Source organism: Dunckerocampus dactyliophorus, chromosome 3 (genome assembly GCF_027744805.1).
Source record: "Dunckerocampus dactyliophorus isolate RoL2022-P2 chromosome 3, RoL_Ddac_1.1, whole genome shotgun sequence".
NCBI classification, from domain to species: Eukaryota; Metazoa; Chordata; class Actinopteri; order Syngnathiformes; family Syngnathidae; genus Dunckerocampus; species Dunckerocampus dactyliophorus.
In genome coordinates, this window is record NC_072821.1 from 1,401,848 (window position 1) to 1,425,000 (window position 23,153).

The 23,153-nt window shown below is 48.3% G+C and overlaps 5 protein-coding genes across 6 annotated transcripts in view; 3 read left to right on the forward strand and 2 right to left on the reverse strand.

Moving 5' to 3' along the window:
- Window positions 1–555: 555 nt before the first annotated feature.
- Window positions 556–3,016, reverse strand: galr1b (galanin receptor 1b). The gene is made up of 3 exons (XM_054770503.1): window positions 2,261–3,016; window positions 2,071–2,136; window positions 556–1,726 (listed from the first exon to the last, which is right to left on the reverse strand). Exons 1-3 carry the CDS (start codon window positions 2,939–2,941, stop codon window positions 1,409–1,411), a joined length of 1,065 nt encoding a protein of 354 aa, XP_054626478.1. The 5' UTR covers window positions 2,942–3,016; the 3' UTR covers window positions 556–1,408.
- A 3,640-nt stretch (window positions 3,017–6,656) lies between these two features.
- Window positions 6,657–7,959, forward strand: LOC129178355 (chymotrypsin B-like). The gene is made up of 6 exons (XM_054770504.1): window positions 6,657–6,760; window positions 6,886–6,989; window positions 7,054–7,133; window positions 7,215–7,477; window positions 7,544–7,677; window positions 7,752–7,959. The coding sequence occupies exons 1-6, from the start codon at window positions 6,709–6,711 to the stop codon at window positions 7,911–7,913; spliced, it is 795 nt and encodes a 264-aa protein (XP_054626479.1). The 5' UTR covers window positions 6,657–6,708; the 3' UTR covers window positions 7,914–7,959.
- Window positions 7,960–10,280: 2,321 nt separating this feature from the next.
- Window positions 10,281–11,808, forward strand: LOC129178444 (chymotrypsin A-like). Its single transcript, XM_054770695.1, has 7 exons — window positions 10,281–10,337; window positions 10,502–10,605; window positions 10,682–10,761; window positions 10,915–10,993; window positions 11,128–11,308; window positions 11,391–11,524; window positions 11,597–11,808. The coding sequence occupies exons 1-7, from the start codon at window positions 10,286–10,288 to the stop codon at window positions 11,756–11,758; spliced, it is 792 nt and encodes a 263-aa protein (XP_054626670.1). The 5' UTR covers window positions 10,281–10,285; the 3' UTR covers window positions 11,759–11,808.
- Window positions 11,809–11,993: 185 nt separating this feature from the next.
- On the reverse strand, window positions 11,994–14,084 carry agrp (agouti related neuropeptide). Its single transcript, XM_054771231.1, has 4 exons — window positions 13,942–14,084; window positions 12,487–12,679; window positions 12,302–12,381; window positions 11,994–12,231 (listed from the first exon to the last, which is right to left on the reverse strand). Exons 1-4 carry the CDS (start codon window positions 13,990–13,992, stop codon window positions 12,022–12,024), a joined length of 534 nt encoding a protein of 177 aa, XP_054627206.1. The 5' UTR covers window positions 13,993–14,084; the 3' UTR covers window positions 11,994–12,021.
- A 4,630-nt stretch (window positions 14,085–18,714) lies between these two features.
- Window positions 18,715–23,153, forward strand: part of vps13c (vacuolar protein sorting 13 homolog C) — a 39,166-nt gene continuing 34,727 nt past the window's right edge. The window contains exons 1-6 of one of the 2 annotated variants that reach the window (XM_054770137.1): window positions 18,715–18,918; window positions 20,121–20,164; window positions 21,338–21,380; window positions 21,609–21,704; window positions 22,004–22,036; window positions 22,366–22,467. In XM_054770137.1, coding sequence (XP_054626112.1) covers window positions 18,819–18,918; window positions 20,121–20,164; window positions 21,338–21,380; window positions 21,609–21,704; window positions 22,004–22,036; window positions 22,366–22,467 — 418 coding nt within the window. In that variant the 5' untranslated portion in view covers window positions 18,715–18,818. The remainder of the gene's footprint in view (window positions 18,919–20,120; window positions 20,165–21,337; window positions 21,381–21,608; window positions 21,705–22,003; window positions 22,037–22,365; window positions 22,468–23,153) is intronic. The other variant, XM_054770138.1, reaches the window with a different exon arrangement.

A 23,153-nucleotide genomic window follows, 5' to 3' on the forward strand; every position in this document is an offset into this window, starting at 1 on the left:
GCGCTCTTTAATGGAGGGAGATTTAATAAATGGCGATTGGAGGCAAATCTACTTTAGGACGACTCTGCCCCCAAAAGGCCAAGCAGCACAACGTCCACGTGACTCCCGACACGATGGACTTCTCGTTCACAGCAAGGGCTTTTATTTCTTTGTCTTAACGTCTTCGGATGAACATTTACAACCTTTCACAGTTTATGTTTGCTCATGAACATGACGTCACTTGACTCGAGAACGTCTGCCAACGTCCCAAAACATTTAACTTCCTGCTTCCTCGCTAGGAAAGAACATTGCTACGATGTCATACATGACGACACACATATTCAGTAATTATACTGAATGATGAGCACAGCACAGGAGCGCCTCTCTGGCAGCACTCATGCGCGTCCTCATACTAGCTGCAAAAAACACTGAAAAAATTACATTTAAATAAAGAATTCATGTTGATTTAAGATTAAAATGGTTAAATAAAGACTTCATCGACTCCTAAATTGTCACATGATGTCGCATGATGGTCATTTATTTACAAAAAAGCATAATAAACAAAAAGCAGTTGGGGATTTTTTTTAATGCAGTAGGGTGTCATCTATTAGGACTCCCATAGGTGGCGACAATGCTCTGTTGCACTCTTTGAAACCCGTTGTCATTGAAGACCAACACCGGTAGTTAGTAGCGCCATTAAGCTGTTGAATGAGCCAGCTTGTCCCTTGTTGAGTCTAAAAATGATTTATTGTCATTATAATTATTATTGTATATCTGCTGTTTAAGTGGAATGTAAATTTTTTTTATCTATTTAATTGGCATATTTGGAAGTGTTCGAAATCATCATGTAAAACACGCTAGTGCTAATCGCTACTTATATACAATTTTCAATGCAAATTAGCATCGAGCTAGCACAGGTTGTTCGAATGCATTTCATTTATGCTGAATGTCAGAGAGAAATTATTTTGTACCTTATGCAAGTTATAATCGACATGCTTTTGTTTCTGTATGTTCAGTTTTAAAGTGCTTCAAAGTGAAGTAAATTGAGCTAGCGAGTACAGACAAAATGTTAGCGGAAGCAGACACTTTTTGTTAAAATCATTTGGAGTTTGTTGATAAAAACCTACTGTTCCTGGCAGGCTGCGGCACACACTGTGTTATTTTGCACACCCTCACATTCAAACTGCACGGTCTTGTCATCAAATAAGAATTATTTGTGAAGTGTAAGTTGAAAAATGTCCACAATTTGGGTCGGCGCTTGTCATTAAGGGGTGATGGTGGGTCCTGTAGCCAAACCGGTCGAGAACCACTGGTTGAAACGTCTGTTTTTTGTTGTTTTTTTGTTCTCGGCCAATCAAACGTCCTGTTGTCACATGACCCAGTTATTGGACCTGGCAGAGTAAAGAATCACATACAGTAGGTCCCTTCTTCATATGTTGGTGGTGGAGTGCGTGCTGGACATGTTGTCCGTGCGGCAGCGCACCTCCGAGCCTCTGGAGGGCGCCGGGCTCCACAAGCGCAAGGTGAACACCTGACCGCAAGCCTTGCGGAACTTCTCCGACAGGAAGGCATAGAGGACGGGGTTGACACAGGAGTGAGCGTAGGACAGGCAGTGAGACACGATGCGAAAGGCGAAGGATGCGTCCGTCAGCGGGAAGGTGCCAAACTCCGCCCACAGGGTGATCATGTGATGGGGGATCCAGCAGATGGCGAAGGCGGTGATGACCAGGAGCACCGTCTGCGTGGTCTGTGGGATCAGACACACCCGTGTTGGACTTTACAGTCTTTATTATTCATTAGTCTTTATCGCTTTTCACGTCTCACGGGGTCAAAAGTCACATGAGGGCGTGGCCTCCGAACACGCCAAGTCATGTGACATGGGGCCATCTTTGTGAGGACTATTCTTAGTCTGCTGTCTAAATATTTAGCACTGACCCTCTGCTGTAAACTGATTTGGGATCTGCTCGTGCTCCCAATCGTCTGCTCTCTGTCAAGACGTTCATCTCATCTTTGTTCCTCCTGACAAAGTTGAACTTATTGCACCTCAGAACAGTTTGACTTTTGAGGTTAAAGCGCAGTTTTCAAGCGTACCTTTTGCTTGGCGTGCTCAGACTTCTTGGACATGTTCTTCATCTTTTTGTGAAGATGACATAGAACCTGAGGAGAGGAAAGCCATCAAACCGTCGTCACTCAAGTTTCCAAGCTAGACAATGACAGCAGACGTCAAAGGGATGCAATTAAGCACACTTTTGGACTTCTTAATGCGCATGCGTGCACTGACCCTGACGTAGCAGCAGCTGATGAGCAGCAGGGGGACCACGAAGCCGACTAGAACCATGGAGACCTTGTAAATGTGCCGGGCCCGTCCAGACCAGCGCTCCCAGCAGAAGGTGCTGTTGGGGGCGCTCGCGTGCTCGATGAGGACCTGGTGCTGGGCCACCGGGACCGAGAACATCAGAGACACGGTCCAGATGACGCCGACGCCCACCAGCGCGTTTCTGCGGTTCCGGGCGCCACGGGAGGGGTCGGAGCGAACCACAGCCACGTAGCGGTCCACGGACATGGCGACGAGCGTGAAGATGCTGACGAGCACGCTGACGGACGCGAAGAAGTGTCCGAACCTGCACACGAAGCCTCCGAACACCCAGTCGGGCAGCGAGTAGATGGTGGCGTGGAAGGGCACGCACAGCAGGAGGAAGAGGAGGTCGGCCACGCTCAGGTTGCTGATGAAGATGTTAGTGGGGTTTCCGGCAGGCGACCCCCCTGAACCCCCTCCTGCGCGCGACACCCTGCACGTGACCAACAGAACCAGCGTGTTGCCCACCAGGCCCACCGTGAAGATCAGCCCGAACAAGACCGGGACGACCACCGCCTCTGGACCGGGACCAGCATCTGTCGCACCGGACCAGTTAGACACGGACACTTCAGCCCATCCACGGGTGTCGTTACCCGGCTGCAGCATGTCGGAACCACGCTCAGTCGAGAGAACCGGGGAACACCGAGTCCATGAGTCCGGAACAAAGACGTCCACCTTCAACAGAGTCCCGCTCCAAGAATTGCTCGACACACTCAAAGTTCACTCTGACGTTTTCCCCCCCGTGCATTTCAAAGTAAAACAAAGCGGCCCTTTCAACATAAAAGCTTGAATCAAACAGTTACCTATCATGACAATTACCTAGAAACTAATACTTGCACGTTACACCTTATTGATTTGGTACATTATGAGTGTGTATGTAGTGGTACAGCACACTGATGCAATGCTGTCGTGGTGTATTATACTGATGAGTAAGCATGTAGGGATGCATTATAGTGATGGAGCTGCATGTATGGTGGTACATGATACTGGTGAGTGTGTATGTATAGTGGTACATTATACTGGTGAGTGTGTATGTATGGTGGTACATGATACTGGTGAGTGTGTATGTATAGTGGTACATTATACTGGTGAGTGTGTATGTATGGTGGTACATGATACTGGTGAGTGTGTATGTAGTGGTACATTATACTGGTGAGTGTGTATGTAGTGGTACATTATACTGGTGAGTGTGTATGTATGGTGGTACATGATACTGGTGAGTGTGTATGTAGTGGTACATTATACTGGTGAGTGTGTATGTAGTGATGTATTATATTGTTGAGTGTATGGAGTGGTGTATTATACTATGATGAGTGCATATGTCCTGGTACATTGCACTGGTGAGTGGTGAGTGGCACATGCGTGTGCATGTAGTGCTGCATTCAAGGCAAGGCAAGTTTACTTCTAAAGCAAAATTCATGCACAAGGTCATTCAAAGCACTTTACAGAAAAGAAGGGTAAAATCACTTCATAAAATCATTCCATGAAAACATAAAATCATTACATAAAATTCCATAAATCATTCCATAAAACAAAAAAAAAAAGATTTAAAAATGAAAAAATGAAGAGTGCAGATAAAATAGTTTCATTTGTCATACGCACACTTGAATAGAAGCGTCTTCAGTCTGGGTTTGGGCATTGCCAAAGTTGTGGAACACAGTTCCGGATTTTGGTGGCGTAAACAGGGGCGGATCTAGCTTTTTTGAAAAGGGGGGGGTGTGGCCGTAGGCCTCGGCGCTGGAAATGGAGCGGGGGTCTGGGGGTCCTCCCCCAGAAATTAAAAAAAAAAATTAGACCTCATTTCCTGCAATCTCGTGATATCTGAGGCCAATTTTATATCCTTAATTTCAAGAGTTTGTTGTTATTGTTATCCATGGAATATATCGTTGAAGCCAAAACATTGTATTTATAAAATTACCGGTACTAGCAGAAACCCATTTTAGCTCAATTTCCTGAAATATTTTCCAATTTGAAGCAGCTGTACATTCTGAGGATTTGAGTATAATTTGATGTCACTGGGGATCGCTTTTCTGGTTCATTTTCATTGAGAATAGACAACAGTTTTCCTTATAGTCATGATGCCAGAACCTTTGTTTTGCACCTCCACCTGAATAGCCATGTACAGCACACGTTCAATATCCAATGTCAATTATCAGCAGTGGGTTCAGGAATAGCATGCGTCTCGGTTGCATTCTGGCATATGCGTCCACCACGCGCCCATAATTCAGATGCATGTCCCTATGGACATACACCAGAAGCAGGCCATTCAGTCTGTCCTGGCCCATTGATGACCTCATGACACTTTTCACCTGCTTCAGCGCAGAGTTGGCACGCTCCACGCCTACACTTTTTTATTTGCTTTTATTGTGGCAAAAAAAATCGTGGGTGTCTCAAAACGGGGGGTATGTGAAACGCAGCCTCACCCTGTTTAGTCCTGACTCTGGGCACCCGCAAGAGACCCGTCCCTGAGCTTCTCAGAGCTCAAGATGGTCTAATTGCTCTAACGTGCCGGAGATGTACTTTGGCGCAAGACCGTGAAAAGACTTGCACACAAGCAGAGCTGTTTAAAAGTCTATACTCTGAGCGACAGGAAGCCAGTGCAGAGACCTGAGCACTGGACTAATAGGATCATATTTCCTGGTTCTAGCCAGGACTCGAGCGGCAGCATTCTGGATGTGCTGCAGCTGTTTTACCAATGTGGGTGTATGTAGTGGTACGGTGTATGTACTGTAGTGGTACATTCTACTGGTGAGCGTACGTAGTGGTACCACTCTTTTGTGGTCCTCCTGTGTTTGTTGAAAAAATAAAAGTTTATATGTGGCTTTTAACTTCTTTGTTCCATTTGAAGGCTTTAGCAAATACTGTATGCGCATGTTAACGTGATCATTTGCAGAGAAAACCCACGTGTTGCTATCCACATGTTATCAGTGTGTGAATGGGAGCATGCTAACACTGCTGCTGACTCGGCACGTCTGCACACTTGATGGCTTCAACGACAAAAACCCCCCCGGCATTTTGGCCGCATTTTGATACATTGTCTAGATTAAAGATACCAAAAGCAATCCAATGTAGGTCAGTACTAAGCGATCTGAATAAAACATAAAACTGACAAAGCAAATTAGTGTAATATCTAATAAAATATCATTAATAATGAAGTAGTTTTATTTTTACAATATACTGAGGGCCAATAAAAAAAACAACCTGGGTTCCCAAAGTGGCCCCTGGACCGTACTTCGGACCCTTCTCTTCTACCAGGACATGAGAATAATTACTGCAAAAATGAGTGATGCTCCGATCAGGGTTTTATGCTGCCGATTCGGATACCAATCACATGGATTAACTGTACATTTTTCAATTGATTTATGATGAGTGCTATTGGCCAGGGCCGCCATTAGACAATTCCAACGGCCCCTGGCGAATAGCTAGCAGGCTCATTAAACAACAACACACAAAAGACGTAATTAGCATAATGACAACAATAGACACTTGAAGAAGTTAGTAAGTACCCAATGGACGTAACATCCACTTCCCCGTGGGACCAAAACGAGCTCCAAACTAACCGCATTGTTTGTTTGTTTTCTGAACAAAATGTCACTGTGGTAAAAAAAAAAAAGTGGCGAATAATTCTAGGTGGCTTGCAGATGCAAGGGAAGTCAAACACCGATAGGTTGGTCAAGGAAGTGATCAAACACACCGCCGTGGATTAGTTTAGCCCGTGGCGAGCCGGCAAACAGACACCGTTGAGGCTTTACAGACTAGTGTCGATTCTTGCGGCAACACAGGACTAAGTGCGTTCCTTGTCGGCTCAGTACGGGTGTTGGGAACCCTGCGTGACACAGCAGACGTACACATTCACCTCATGTCTGCGCCGCACGGCGATTGTTTTTTGTGATCGGCTTTGAGAGGCGTCTGTCGGCATATGTCGGCATATGCCAATCGAGTGTTTTGTACGGAAATCAGCCGATACTAATCGGTGGCCGATAGATCGGAGCATCCCTAGTCAAAATATGATTCACCGTTTTTTACACACATTTATCTTTTTAGAGCGGGATAAATCTTTCCTTTGTTTAGAAATTGGGCTGAAATAAAAACTATTAATCAGTTAATCAGTCAATCACATTTTTATTGTCAAACTGACCAACATGTAGAACATAAGTGGTCTTACTGTACTCGTTTCGTGTTCTTTTCCTAGAAATGTGTTTAGCGCAAGACCAAGCAGCATCAGCCAATCAGAGCGTGCGACTTGGCCGTTGATAACCAGCTGGCGGCCTCATGATCTTTGATAACGGTCTGTGCCCGCTCTCATTGGCCGAGGCTCTGCGAGATTTGGGATTAAAAGGGCCGGGCGTTCACTCAACGGCATCATCGTCGTCATGGCCTTCCTCTGGATCGTCTCCTGTCTCGCCTTCGTCAGCGCCGCCTACGGTGAGAAGTCGTGGAAGGTTCTGAGCTTGGTGAAAATGAAAGATGCAAACTTTTAATTTAAATAAATCTCATTGTGCAACGTCATTGAAATGACACTGAAGAGTAATTCCGTTGTTTCTTGTCAGGCTGCGGCACCCCCGCCATCCCCCCCGAGGTGACCGGGTACGCCCGCATCGTCAACGGTGAGGAGGCGGTGCCTCACTCCTGGCCCTGGCAGGTGTCTCTGCAGGTGAGTCAGCTGACCTCCAGCTCTTCTTCCCTGTTTCTGCCAGTGACACGTTTGTCTCCCTCAGCAATCCAACGGCTTCCACTTCTGTGGCGGCTCGCTCATCAATGAGAACTGGGTGGTGACAGCCGCTCACTGTAACGTCAGGTGACCCCAGGCGCCATCGCGGAGGTTTGCAACATTCATACGCGTTCGGCGTTGTGTTTTAACCGCACCCTCTTGTGGCAGGACCTACCACCGCGTGATCGCCGGCGAGCACGATAAGGGCTACGGCTCCAACGAGGCCGTGCAGACGCTGAGGCCTGCCAAGGTGTTCACCCACCCCAAGTGGAACCCCCGCACCATCAACAACGACATCGCCCTCATCAAGCTGTCCACGCCTGCTCGCTTGGGCACCAACGTGTCCCCCGTCTGCCTGGCCGAGACCTCTGACTCCTTCGCCCCTGGCATGACCTGTGTCACCTCTGGCTGGGGTTTGACCCGCTACAACGGTGAGTTTGAGCGCAGTTCGGCGTCAAGCGGTGGGCGTGCCTAAGCGCGGCGTGCTTGTCTTGCAGCTCCCAGCACCCCCAACAAGCTGCAGCAGGCTGCCCTCCCTCTGCTGTCCAACGAGCAGTGCAAGAGACACTGGGGCAGCAACATCTCTGACGTCATGATCTGCGCCGGAGGAGACGGAGCCACTTCCTGCATGGTGAGACCCCCCTACCTGGCTAGCGCACTTAGTCCTCTTACCAGCACTAACTCCTGACTCCTCCCCCCCGGCAGGGAGACTCCGGTGGTCCTCTGGTGTGCGAGAAGGACAACGCCTGGACTCTGGTTGGAATCGTGTCCTGGGGAAGCAGCCGTTGCTCCACCTCCACCCCCGCCGTCTACGCCCGCGTCACCGAGCTCCGCGCCTGGGTCGACCAGATCCTGGCCAGCAACTAAACAGGCGGAACGAATGTTTTACAACAATAAAACCACGTGAACATCATGAACGTCTTCTTCTTTTTTCCCTTCTTACTGGTCCAGTCTTCTGATGCTAAATATTGTCTTTAGGACACACAGCCAACATTTGCAAACAAATCTATGACCCCATGATCTCAGCATCTTCTCAGATGTTTTGTAGCAGTTCTACACACTGCCTTAGTGATCCACAGCAGTTCAGCGCTTAAAGAGGCGATCAAGAGGCCACTTGGGATGTTTGCCAGCCCAAGAAGAAACTCCCATTAAATATTTACATGACGTTTGCTTGGTTGTCGCAGCCCGCTGAGGTACACTGCTGTCAGTCTGGACTGCGTCCATCACACTGCTGACCCGTGCTGGGTCACAGAGAGGCGGAGCCTATCCCTGCTGACACTGAGAGGCGGGATTACTTACTTTGTGTCAATCAAAAACGGAAAATATGTTGTCCCTCCACCTCATCTCAGTATGTGTTCATGTGCCCGTACCGGCCACAACAGTCCTGATAGGCTAAGGGAGAACTTGCCCTTTGTGTTCTGCGTCCTGACTGGCTGTAGACCATTGTCACTCAATTCCTGTTGCGGTCAATGAATGATCGCTGGCAAACTAGCTAACCGTGTGAGCTGCTTGATAACCGCCAATGAACCATAGAAAAAGAAGAAGCAGCTAACTGGCTTTAGGGCGCCATTTTAACAACCATTTAAACAAGGATACAAAAACGCTACAGCCGAACGGCGCCAGGATGAAGCACGGTCAGAGGAGTGAATACTTGTGAGTGACTTAATAATTTCTCGTGTCCAACCTAGTAGGTTGATCATTACAACTCAGCGTTTGTGACAAAATGTTAATGCCTGTCTAAGAAAAGTGTATAAAGTGTATGATGAGGGCTTCTACGGCCTTAAAGTGGATATGATCGTTAAAAATAAACAAAAAAAAAAGTTGGCTACTTTGCGGATTTCATATTTTGGGAACCTATCCGGCCGCACGGAGGCCTGGTGGTTAGCATGTTGGCCACACAGTCAGGAGATTGCGAAGATCTGGGTCGTGCGTGGGTTTTCTCCGGGTACTCTGGTTTCCTCACACATCCCAAAAACATGCATGTTAGCTTCATTGGAGACTAAATGGTCCATAGGTATGAACGTGAGTGTGAATGGTTGTTTGTCTATATGTGCCCTGCCATTGGCTGGCCACCAGTCCAGGGACTACCCCGCCTCTTGCCCAAAGTCAGCTGGGATAGTCTCCAGCATACCAGCGACCCTAATGAGGATAAGCGACATACAAAACGGATGGATGGGAACCTATCCCCTGCGATAAACGAGGGAACACTGTATACAAGTTTCAGCTGTACTCCTGTATGTCTTTATTGTTTTTGTGATTTAATGAAGGTATTCATATATCCTGCACTTATTTATTACTGCACAATGTTTTTGACCTGTTTTGGTCAGTTTCACCTGTTTATTTAGTGATTTATTCTTTATATTGCTTGCCATCCACAAAATCGATTAATTATACTATTCTTTCACTATTAAAAATTGGTTACCTGATACATGAGTAATTGCTGAGAAGGGATTAAATAAGCTCCACTTCTTCCTGCTCCTTTTCCAACATGTCGAATTGTGCAAGCGTGAGCCAGTGTTGCACTTTCGTGGTATGTTGTCAAGCATGTCCCATATCAACTAGACCATTACCGTTAACCACCTGGCATCATGGCTGAAGGGGACGATCACACATGTTTTTCAAGTATTCCTTCATGGATGTTTCTTATGGTTTCCATCCATTCGAAGTCTAGTGACGTCGCATCAACAAACAAATGTGGAAGTACAGAACATTTATTCATTTGTTGCTTATTTTTCCATTCTTTTACTCTGAAAAGATGCTGACCACCGTTACAGTACGTTACAGTGCTCACAGTCCATAATATGCTGAGAAAGACACACATGTGGAACATGTGACCTTTTTTTTTTTTGCAGCGTCCTTGAACGCAGCAAACATACATGACATGCGTGCCTTGCTGACATTTATTTGGCATCATGACTTCCTGTTTTTCTCAGTGCAAAGTTATTGCCTCTGATATGTTGGGATTTCTATGGAAGGTCAAGGTCAGGTCAGGAAGACGTTGATATTGTGACAACTAACGCGTTTAAGAGAACGACTTTGTTAAAGAGTAGAACATGTGAAGCCACGCAGGATGTTCTGCATCTTCAGCTGCAAACTTCCCACAAGTTCAACCTGTCCAAACTCCCACCGTCCTCTGATACCGTGTCCTGTCTCCGCCTCCCTCGCCGCCCCCGTCCAATCAGGTGGCTGGTTGGCTGTATAAAAGCTGCTGGTTGAGACGGAGAAGGCATGATCGAGCCATGGCCTTCCTGTGGATCCTCTCCTGCCTTGCCTTCGCCGGCGCCGCCTACGGTGAGACATTGCTTTATTGTTAGCGTCCTAGCATCTAAGACGGCGAAGCAAGACCAAGTGTAGTTCTGGTGCCAACCAATAGGGGGCGCCTGGGAAGGAAATAGAGCAAAGCCGTTGTGCATCTTTGATCACATTGATGATTGTCACATTGATGATGACAACAGGTTGCGGCAGCCCCGCCATCCCTCCCGTCATCACCGGGTACTCCCGTATCGTCAACGGTGAGGAGGCGGTGCCTCACTCTTGGCCCTGGCAGGTGTCCCTGCAGGTACACACACACACACACACACACACACACACACACACACACAGGTAGTGATATCACAGCGCCAGTTATGTTGCAGGACTACACTGGCTTCCACTTCTGCGGCGGCTCCCTCATCAACGAGAACTGGGTTGTGACGGCCGCTCACTGCAACGTCAGGTGACCTCCTCCTCTTTCCTTCACCACCTCCAAAAAGTCATTTTGGTCCAAAGACTAGCCAGCACATGCTACATGCTACATGCACATAATTGACTGTTGGTGAAAGCGATATGAGTGACAAACATCGCTTCATGTTATCATTACCGCGCGTAGGACCTCCCACCGCGTGGTTCTTGGAGAGCACGACCGCTCATCCACGGCTGAGGACATCCAGGTCATGAGAGTCGGCAAGGTGAGAGCCGTTTGTGTCACCTCAGCTCAGGGGCGGCGTAGAGTTAGGACAATGCTGAAAAATGAAGCTGTCCAGGGGATTCATTCTTTTTCACGGCGCCCGGAATTCGCATTGACCACCTGACCTCCTGCCAGGTGTTCAAGCACCCTCGCTACAACGGCTTCACCATCAACAACGACATCCTGCTCATCAAGCTGGCGAGCCCCGTCCAGATGAACATGCGCGTGTCCCCCGTGTGCGTGGCCGAGACAGGCGACAACTACCCTGGCGGAATGAAGTGTGTGACCACCGGCTGGGGTCTGACCCGCCACAACGGTGAGGGCTCACTGCGTGGCCAGCCAGCAGGGGGCGTGACCCGTCGACCCCTCTGTGGTGACGTCAATGCATTGTGTTTCAGCCCCCGACACGCCTGCTCTCCTGCAGCAAGCCTCCCTGCCCCTGCTGACCAATGACCAGTGCCGCCGTTACTGGGGCAACAAGATCAGCAACCTGATGATCTGCGCCGGCGCCTCCGGAGCTTCCTCCTGCATGGTGGGCGGGGCTCTCATCTGATCGATCCTCTGTCGCTACTTTCTTTGTTTATGATTTTGTTGTCTTTGCCAGGGCGACTCTGGCGGCCCCCTGGTCTGCGAGAAGGCCGGCGCCTGGACTCTGGTCGGTATCGTGTCCTGGGGAAGTGGAACTTGCACGCCCACCATGCCTGGCGTGTACGCCCGTGTCACCGAGCTCCGCGCCTGGATGGACCAGACCATCGCCTCCAACTGAGCAGTTTGCATTTTTACTGTGATGTTCAATAAAAGACAACAAAAACCAAACTAATATTGTCGTGTGTGTGTTCACGTGATGACGTCACTCTATGCTGGCTCTCAACGCAAAGTAGGCTGACGTTAGCTTAGCATAGGGCAGTGCTGGCGCAATGGTGGCATTGTGTTGCTGATGCCAAACACCATCAGAGACACAAAAGATGTCAGGTGATATTTGAAGACATTTATTCCCTCGCTTGCACATGACAAGGACCCGGTAGCGTGTTAGGTGCGTCTGGGCGGGCAAGCGTGGCCCACGCGGCGGCAGTAGCAGATGGCGTTGAAGAAGCGGCAGTAGCAGGTGTCACAGGGGTCACAGCAGGGAAGCGGGTAGCCCAGACACGACTGCTGGTGAGGGATGCAACGGCGAGGCGAGCGCATAGCGCGACCTTGCTGCTGCAAGGCCGCCGCTGCCGCCGCTGCCACCGCTGAGTCCTGTGGGGAAGACACTGACACTGTCACATTTGGTTGCGTCCTTTAGTCCTCACCGTCAGTCTCACCTCACCTCATCGTAGGAGCCCGACTCCATCAGGAAATGATCCTCCACTGAATCGACAGGCAGGAGGGCGGGGGCGTGGCCTCGTTCTGCACAGACATCAATGACGACAATGACGATGATTTTCAATTCATGAGTCACATGATCATGCGGTTGTTAATTCACATACAGTATTGCCGTCAAACATCACTGACCCATTTCGGACAGGTAGGAGGAGTCAGGGTGGCTCGGGGCGGCCAGGTCGTTGTCCACCTGGAGGTTTTGGTGGTTCTGGTGGACCAGTGTTGACGAGAGCGTCAGCAGACTGAGGGTCCAGCAGCAGAGTAGCAGAGATCTCGACATCCTGCAGTCACTAGACAAGTGGTTCTCAACCGTTTTTCCGTCAAGCTTGTGGAATATGTTTAAAACAAAACAAGCATAAAAACTGCAACGTCACTATTTGTTTTAGTGCTGTCCAAAACAGTGCTCATCTGTAGTGGTCGTGTCTGTAACGTTTGGAAAAAAAATACAACTTAAATTGCAAAAAAAGAAAAAAAAAGCTTTGTGCACATAAAAGAATAATTATCAACTTAAAGTGCCCTTATTGGGGATTATAATATTTAGAATATATATAATATTGTTAGAATGGAATTTACTCTTTTCATGATTTTTTATTTTGTATTTACTTTTTTGTCTGGATTTTAACACACTGTCCATTGTTTTTACTATTTTTGCTCATTTTTATTTATTTTTTTTTTTACCAAATGTTCCTTCTTTTTTTTCGTCCATCGCTAAATAAGCTACAGTATCCATGCATTTCTACACATTCCCTGTTCTTTTGTCTTCAATGAAAACGTGGTTAATCCTTAAACTTATGCAGGAAATGAATGACAAAATGCAAGCAAGCGAAATGGCAAAAGATAAGGTGTGAATGAATTCTCAGTAATACGATAGATTAATATTACTTTTTCCTACTCCTGTATGGACGTGTTGAATTGCGCAAATGTAATTACGAGACCTTTGTTATTATTATTGTTTATGTTAATGTCATATTTAAATAATGCTAAATAATATTTCATTTGATATGATTTATTATTATTTTATTATTATAATTTGTATTTTAATGTATTTTTTTTCTTTAATGTAAGTTGTCCAAAGGACTTCCAAATCAAATAAAATTTATACACTTTATTAATTTTTTTCTGGCTTTGCATTATCTCTCCCTGCCGCAATGAATACCATAAAAATGACCTCGGGTCTATATCCTTGTAAGGGGGTATATTGACTAAATCAAATCAAATACTTATTTTTATTACTTATTGTTTATATTGTTTTACTCCTTTATTTTTACTCCCAGGGGTACTAGCGCCCCTGTTTGAGAACCAGTGCACTAGACTACACTACCCACAATCCTCTGAGCCTGAAAGCAGGAAGCAGGCGACTGTCAGTATTCCTTTGGAACATCCAGGTGTCAAACTTTGTCTTGTTGGATGAATTAAAAAGTACAAATATTGATCACTATCAGCCAAAGTCAATATTTAGAACACGGTTTCAAATCAAATAGTCTGTTTCTGTACTCCTTATTCCCGTAGACAAGACAAAGAATAGAAATTCATCAACAGGAAGCGCTGACATGACATGACATGGCGCGTAAGCGAGAGGAGACTCACCTGCGTCCGTGACTCTTCGACGTCTCTCTCACTCCAGGGCATGACAGCCATTTAAAGTTCATGAAAGGGGGTCACATGACCATCCCGGGGATGTGGGGGCAGGGTCATCATCATCCTCATCATGGCCATCTTCTCTGCAACATCGCTGTGATCTTGAAAAAAAGACACGTTGATGATGTCATCTCATTGTTCATACTACAAGGGCAACGGGTTTTTTGTTCTCTTTGCACTTTGAGTCCCCTATACATGTTACCATGGTAACCAGCTGGCTGCCGACCTTTTGCCTCATGATAAAGGTCAAATAAAAACACTCAAGGGTTACTTCAGTCGGTACACAATCGAGTGAGATGAGTACAAATCCCTGGAATTCACTTTTTTCTATTTTTTGATGTTAGATTGTGTACCTAATGTTTTGGTCAACGAAACGTACTATTTTCATTACGAAAGCTGATTTTGTTGTTCTTCCTGATGCTACCTTGCGTCACGTGTTCTTTTCCAAGCCCGTGTTCTCCTAATTGTGGTCTCCGCGGAGAACATTAGCTCCATACTTCTTCTATTAGCCGCAATCAGCTTGCGCATTAACCTGGCAAACATGGCGTCCGTTCTCTCGGCACGCTCGTGACATCACAGTTACGCTCAAAAACAAATCAAATCAGCGCCGCGCTCGACGCTCCGAGGTCAAAGTCCACTTCGCAGGAAATATGTTTTAACGAGATCGTAATGAGGCTGAACAACAACAGCACTTGTGAACTTCCTGTTTTGTGTCACATGGACGTCAACACCCAAGCGGACTAGCTAGTTCTACGTCCTTGTTTATAAAGGTCTCATTATTTTGAGTCACCATTTTTTTTTAATTTTTTTTTTTTTTTACCCCTGTCCTGTCCAGCCTTTAAAGCAGATAGAATTGTAGATCTAAATGCCGTCAAGTGCTCAACAGATTTACTCTGCCAGGGAGAAGTGTGATATACACTTCCCCTGTTATACAAAATTTAATTGACTTTGATGCTTGTTATAAAGCAAATTTGGAGCGACCAGACCGGAGCAGGAGGGGACAGAGAAGAAGAGAAAAGGAAACGGGGGGGTGCGGGGATGAGAGGGGGACAAAAAAAAAAAGAGAGACAAGAGACAAGGACAACAGCAGCAACAACAACAATTGTGACAACAAGAACAGAACAACAGAAACATACAGAACGACATCAGCAAATAAATGTCTGTGACAACTATAAAGACGAACAAGGACTTAAGGACAAAGGACAAAACAATATCAACAACCACAATGATAACGCTGTCAATGACAATCACACTTAATAGTAGTCATGAAATGATGAACTATGATAGTGATCACAATGACAATACTGCATTGAAACAGTCACACATAATTGTAGTAATAAAAATGATTATCCATGATAGTGAACAGAATGATAATTACTGTAATGCACATCATTGTAAAAAAAAAACAAAAAACAAACTATAGTCATACTGCTGATATCACCATCGCTGTAATAAAACCAACAACATAATAACACCCTGGTTAACTCAGTGAGTAATGTGGGGAAGTACGTATGTACTGTGAGTGTGCATATGTACAGGTATCTCTGTATGTGGGGAAGTCTTCATATATATAAAGGTGCAAGAATGTGTGGCCGTGTAATTGTCACTGAGAATGTATGAAAGGAAAGGGGCCGCCTTGCACCTCCCAGAGAGCCCCGCCCCAAATAGCCAGGCCGAGCCCCCGCCGTCAGAAGGCCACCAGACCCACAGGGGCAGGCAGCACAAAGATCAGTGCCCCAAGAGCCAGCCCAGAGAGCCCTCCCCCCCGGGAAGACCAGCAAGGGGCCGAAGAGAGGTAATCCCAGCCAAGGACAGGGTGCCGGCGGGCCGGAAGACTGCCAACGCCCGAGACCAGCGAAAGATCACACCCCACAAAGGCAGACGAGTACCGGGCGCCACAAACCGGCAGGCCCAGAGACGCCCCCACAACCGGAAAGAAGCCCGCCCGTGCCGGAAGCGCCAATCCCCGCCCCCCGCCACCCCCACCCCCAGGGAGCGGAGCCCGGCCCGCCCCGGGCCAACCCCCACCCGACCCCCGACACAGGGCCGCCCCACCCAGGGATGCAGGAGGCACACCCTCCACCCACACAGCGGAGGCACGGGCGGCAGAGATGTATCACCCAGCACTCGACCCCACGGAGCAAACCCCTGTATGCCCCCCCCAAATAAATAACTAAAATAAATAAATAAATAAATAAATAAATAAAAGTACACACACGCACGCACATACACACTCCTACGCACCCACACGCACGCACATACACACTCCAACGCCCTCAAGCGCGCACACCCACGCACACGCACGCACACACACACGCGCGCGCGCGCACACACACACACACACGCACGCACGCACGCACACACACACACAGTGGTCGACTGCCCGACACCCAGAAGCCTCACCCTATTCCCGTTGGTAACCAGCGGAGCAGCGGAGCCGGGGACCAGGGGTCCCAGACATACAATCCAGAACCCAGGCGCGGAGAGCGCGGACCGCCAGGGAGCAGGAAGACACCAGGCCACACCCTCCCAACGGTAGGACGCCGCCAGCAAGGCAGACAGGGGAGCCAGCGAGGAGGAAAGCGGGAAACCGAGCAGGCGGGCGGGAAAACGGGCGAGCAGCCAGGCGAACCACCACACAGCGCCAACCGACACCCGCGGGCCAGCAAACCCCGAAGAGGGAGCGGGAGCACCGTACCCCAAGCCACAGGGAGGCCAAGCACCAGAGCCGAGAAGGTGAGACCAGCAGCAGACCAGCCGACGGACCCCACAAACCACCAGAAGCCAGACCAACCACATGCCACCAGAGCCGACAGTGCACCACCCGCGCACCGGAGCCCCACCCCCGACAAGCCCGCAGACAGACCGGGGGAGGCGAGGCCACAGACAGCGGCCCAGCAGAGCACAAAGCGCAACGGCGACAAACGCCCAAGCGCCCGGCAGAGCACAACCCCCCCCGCGGGCCCGGCCCCAGGGCACCCGCCCCCCCATCCTCACCCCGCCACCAAGGCCCACAGTACCCGCAAGCATGACCAAGCCCCAACCCACCAGCTGGCTCGGCGCCCCAGCAGCCGCCACAGCGCAGCAACCACCAGCCCCCGCGGCGGCACACGGGCCACCCGCAGCACCAGCACCGCCCCCCGGAGACCGCCGAACCCGCCCCAAGAGCGCAGAGGCGCGTGTCAGTCCAGGGGAAGCACCGCAAGCCGCCCCCCCCGGCGCAAGCCCCGGCATCAACAGGCCCCAGAGGGCCACCCCAGGGGAGGGTAGGCGAACCAGACATAGGCATCCCACAGGCCAGGCCACCCGGTGCGAGCCACCGCGACAGCCAGGCCCCCGGCCACCCCACCGACCCTGGCGGCCATGCGCCGCGGTGCACGAGGCACCCCAATCCAGCCCGCCCCACCCGTGTATGTAATAAGGTGTGATTGTGTCTATAATGCAATTAAAAAATAAATAAATAAATAAAATAAAATAAAAGAGGACAGCTACGAAAAGCTGGTCTCTGTGTCCCTGATGGGTGTATCTGTGTGCATGTATATGGGGTGTATGTGGATGATAGCTAATGATGCAATTAAAATCAGGGGACAGCTGCCGCTCGGAGGGTCCCTCACCTGACCAGCCCCCCCCAAACCCTAAGTGTCTACTCTGCGATTAAAATTGGGGGGCAACAGGTCAGTGGCACGGCAGGAGCAGAGGAGCCCCCAAGGCAGCTCTCCTCCCCAGCCACGCCCGACCGTAGGCCACCCCCCAAAGTCCTATATATATGTGAGGTGGTGCAGTGGCACAGGAGGGACGGGGGCCCCACACCCCAACGCCGCCCAAACCGAGCAGGGGGGGGACCAAGGACACATGACCGACCGGCCACCCACCACAGCCCAGGCTCGGGCGAGCCACAGGCCACAGGACACACCACAGGCCCTACCCAGCCCGCCAGGACGCCCAGTCCGGCCCACCCAACCCCCCAGAGGCGATACCCCCAGCGCCCCCCAACACCGGAGCCCCACCGGAAGTGAGTCACCATTTAAATAAAGTCAGTAAATGAGCAGGCGATGTGGGGTCAGAGGTCACAGTCAGTCCACCCCCATCATCATGTTGGACTATAGTAACAGTAGGCTTGTGTGCTCGTACGCGCACATTGTTCATGGACATGAACGCTTCCTCAACAATAAGCTATAAAAGACTTGCTGACAGTGTTTTCCTTGTAAACAGCATCGGGCGATACTGCACATTTTGGTATCAATTCGATACCAAGTAAATACAGGATCAATGATAATGATGCCAATACTTGAGATTTTTCAAGATTGTTGTCTGATTTTAATGTTCTGATTTTAATCAGAACAAACCACGGGGCAAAGGTTTGAGGGAAACATTTTTTCTGAGATATTTGTGAAGATACACTGAAAAATATCGATCTCATCAGGCTAGCATCAATCTGATACTGGTACTGTCCTTGATATGGCATTGCGAGATAAAAACACACTGAAATAAAAACACACATTTGAACTAGCCTACATTGATATCGCAAATTAGCTAAATATCACACACAGTATTAAACATGTTCCTGTTCCATGTTCCAAATCAGATCAAATGACTCCAAATATAATCTCGTGTATAAACAAACACGCCCTTCAAAAGGAGTCAGCTGACTGATCGATGCGCTCCGCCTTCGGTCATTCCCGCTAAAGCACAGACATAACGAATCGACTCAGGCAGCGGTCGATCACAGAGTCATCGATATGGACGCATCTGTCACCTTCTAATGCGGAAATCGGGTGAAAAGTGAAGCTGGCCGAGGCGGAGAGTCCCACTCGGCGGTGTCAGTCATGGTGTTCGAGTCGTTGGTCAGCGACCTTCTCAATAGGTTCATCGGAGACTATGTGGAGAACTTGGACAAGTCCCAGCTCAAAATTGGGATCTGGGGAGGTGAGCTGCGCAGCTAGCTAGCCAGCTAGCTATACGCTCGAGAGCCAGACTTGGTTCAGTTGTGTCGCTCGTCAAAACTCTCTTCTCTTTCTGCAAAAAAATAATTTTGGGGGGGAATTTTGGAACATGTAACCTCACACAACAACGTCTTATCTAAACTTCGGCCTTAACGTGATCGTTAAAATATAGTTTACTTCGATGCAACTCGTCTGCTTATTCTCGGAACCGTGCACCTTGCCAGCTGTCACCATTGAGCAGATTGTCGTGTGCAACCTTTGGAAATTTTTCTTTCAATTCTGCGACCTTAAATGCCGTGCCGAATTATAAGACAGTGTGTAGATGGGTGTACTGGATCATCAATCATTTGTTAACTTCAGTATTTCCCTCCTTCATTAAGCAAATAAACAATCAAGCAAAGCAAAAGATTAACATGTTTAATTAAACAGTCGGTCAGCAGGGTCCTCTAAACGTTGCTAACTTTGTCCCATGATGCTGTACTGCGCTGTATGGACACACACTAAGCCCTGTGCACACTTGATTAGCAAAACATTACAAAATCCTGTCATCATGTGACTTGTGATGCACACAAGTCCACCTGAGCGTTACTGTGTGTAACTCTCTGATGCGCAGGTCACAATGTTAGTAGCTGTGGGCGTGCAACGAGTGCGGTGTTGCAGGGAAGGTGTTACTGACTGATTCGGTCATTTCTTTGCGCAACTCAACGCTAACAGACCTGTATGTCAGGATGACATCACGGTGGTGACACACCTGAAGCCACCCCCCAGCCCTGAAAGGAACAGGAAGTAGCTGAAGCTAGATTGCTGCGGTCATGTGATCCACTTTTTCTTTGCAGCCGCAAGTCAATTGGGAGAATAACAAGAAAGGCCACTTCTACTGTTATGGTCGAGGAAGGGATGGGAGCCTATCCCAGCTGACTTGTGGAGAGAGGCGGGTCACAGCCTGAATTGAACACCTGTCAGTCATGGCGCTGACAAGTAGATTCACCAGATATTGATGGGAATATTTTGTCACACGCTTAAAAAGAACGGACAAACATGTGAAATGACTCCCTGATTTAGTGTTTACATTTTACTCACTGGGACCAAAAAGTTCAAGTTTCTGTTCACATATCACGTGTCACCTGCATAAGAGTGTTGCTGCCAAACAGATATAAACTTTTCTTTCTTCTGCGTCCCCTTTAGGAAATGTTGTGCTCGAGAACCTGAAAGTGAAGGAAAATGCGCTGGTAAGGCCTCATGCAGCGGTGACTCCTCCCCGTTCCTCTGATGTCATCATCATGATTAGTACAATCTATTTTTAGGATTGGGTGGTGGTGGTGGTGGCGGTGGGGCTATGGCACAGGCAGGCGTATGTTGTCAACAAAGGACACAGGTGCATTTTATTGATTTATTGAATGCACAGAGATGCCGTGACGAGATCCTGAGGTCCTTTTTTTGTGCCATTCGTCTACGAGCATGACCTCATGTTGCAGCTTGATAATGCACAGTTCTAGGCCTGTCACGATAATCCATTAATCGATTAATTGAATGATAATTATGACACCCCGAGAAATTGGAATGTGCATGTACGCGTGTGTGTCATCTGCTCTTTTGGCTTGTACTGTAGGTGCCTCGGGCAGCACAGCCGTCATTCCGACAGCTTACTGAGCCGTTTGGTTTGAAGATATAAACAAAACAGTGCAAAATGGTGCATGCTCACAAACAGTGTCGCTGGGTACATTGCAAAAACATACTGTACATACAGGCAACTTCTGTGTCTAGCTAATACATCGTACACTATACTTGAGTACCATCTGGTGGTTCAAATGTGAAGTACACCTTTCATGACAAATAATGAAAAAAAGGTTTAAAACAAATGTTGATAAAATCGATTATCGGCGATCATTTGTAGCACAATTATCGACCAGCTTAATTTGTTATCGTGACAGGCGTACACGGTCCCATGTTACAAGGATCACTCACAATAGTCACCAATTGAGCATGTTAGGGGTGCTCTAGATTGGTGTATATGGGATTTGAGGCAAATGGTGGTCACACCAGATACTGACTGGTTTTCCGACCTCCAACCCAATTTTGGAGTGGCCTTTTATTGTGGCCAACTTAAGGGCACCCCTGTGCAGTAATTATGCTGTCTTGATATGCCGCACCTGTGGGGTGGATGATTAATGCTCACAAACACACTAATATTCTTCGCAAATGTCTTTTAAGATACAAAAAGTTTGACATTGTTGAGTTCAGCTCATGGAAAAAGGGAGCAAAATCAAATGTGTTGCGGATATTTTTGCATGCGCATTACTCACTGCCCCACCCCGAGGAACCAAGTGGTGTTACAAGTGAGTCATAGTGTTGACACAATGTGGTCCTGAAGGTAAAAGATGCAACTTGTGTTTGTGTTTCAGAGTGAATTTGACGTCCCGTTCAAGGTGAAGGCTGGACAGATAGGTGAGTGGCTGTCAGTCAAAGCAGGATGTCGCCTCATGGCGTGGTCATCTCTGTGTCCAGAGTGCATGTGATAAAAGTTTTGATGTGTGTGTGTGTGTGTGTGTGTATCATGTTGAGCCAACAAGAAGACTATCTTGTGCGGACTGTTAGTGTGCGCGTCACTGCTATTGTTGGCTCATTGGATGCTCTTGCATCTTGTCCGTGGTGACCTCGTCATCTGTATTTTAGGTAAACTGACACTGAAGATTCCCTGGAAGAACCTCTACAATGACGCTGTGGTGGCCACACTGGATGGACTCTACCTGCTCATTGTTCCCGGAGCCAGTATGTAACGTCCTGTCTCCACATCAGCCAATCACGTGTCAGTTGCCATTGTTTAGTTTGTACATGAGGACTTGATGCATGCTGCCAGGACTCGGAAAATAAGCTAGACTCCACGTTGATCTTGTGGATTCTAATCATTCCAATAACAAGGAAGTGGCCGTGCCCTGAGGCTGTTAAATGGTGTTTACAGCATGTACTGGCTCTGCCCCAACCTCCTCCTTCTCAAACAAGCACGCAGAGGTCTTACGTGCTGCCATGGAGGAGTGTGTGTTCTCACATTATGTGTGTGTGTGTTCCAGCTGGATCTCAGCTGATAACATGTCCCTTTAATGGTAAGACTGAGGTTTACGAGTGTGGTTGAGGTCGCTCCAATTGCTGCTCTTCTGTCAGGCTGCACGACTAGCATCAAATGTCGATTTCGGGTTGTACAGTGAGCTGGTTGTCTGAAAAGATCAATCACAAGATGGCGCCGTGCAGCCCTTTTAGCGCTTGGTACCGTCTGGGTGGTTGTCTGGGCTTTTACTGGGTCATACATGTGCTTGTGGGGAGTTCTGGTTTCTGCTCACACGCTAATATGTCCAACTGTGTGGACACCTGAGACCGCTAACCGCAATGCATAGCACTCCTCTAGCTGAAGATTTCACCTTTTTCTACTTGACAGCCATCAAGTACGATGCCGCCAAGGAGGAACGCTATCAGCAGGAGGCGAAGCAGCGCGAGCTGCAGCGCATCGAGGACGCCCTACAGATGGCAGCCTGCCGAGGTGAGACCCTCTGACCTCGAACCCCTGGTTTGACACTGTTTGCACCAGTGCATTCGCCGGGTGATTTCTCTGTGCACTGCTGATTTTTTTCCCCTCTAATGATGGAAATTTCAACACAAAATCACAACTCAAATCACAACTAATGACTAGGGGTGCTCTGATTGATCGGCCACCGATCAGTATTGGCCGATTTCTGTGAAAAATCACAAGATCGATACGTGCCTATACTTTCCTTTCAAAACCAATCACCTGTGCCTATCACTATAGCAGCCCTCAGCGGTCCTTTCGTGCAGTGTACTGTCATGACCTAACTAGCATCTTTGGCAGCGTCATCCTCCCATTTTCCCCTCCCACAAAACAATAACAAATCATGTCTGCCGTGTGGAACTTAAATGCTAGCTAACACGTGCCACGGAAACTATCTTGCGGGGGTAGCACGTTAAAAATACGGCATTGAAGGACAAAACAATTGACAGAGCATGGTGAGGTTTGGAGGCTCACTGTGTGATCATCTTTCAAGCAGCAGCTAATGCAGCCATGTGGCTAACACTCACGCATTTGTGCGTGACAGTCAGAAGGCTAAGATAATAACCGGAAAATAATTCAATTCATCAGACAAGATGAAAATTCCAGCAATGCATTCTCGCATCCAAAGTCATCCTCTGGAAGTTTCACCATGCAGTCAC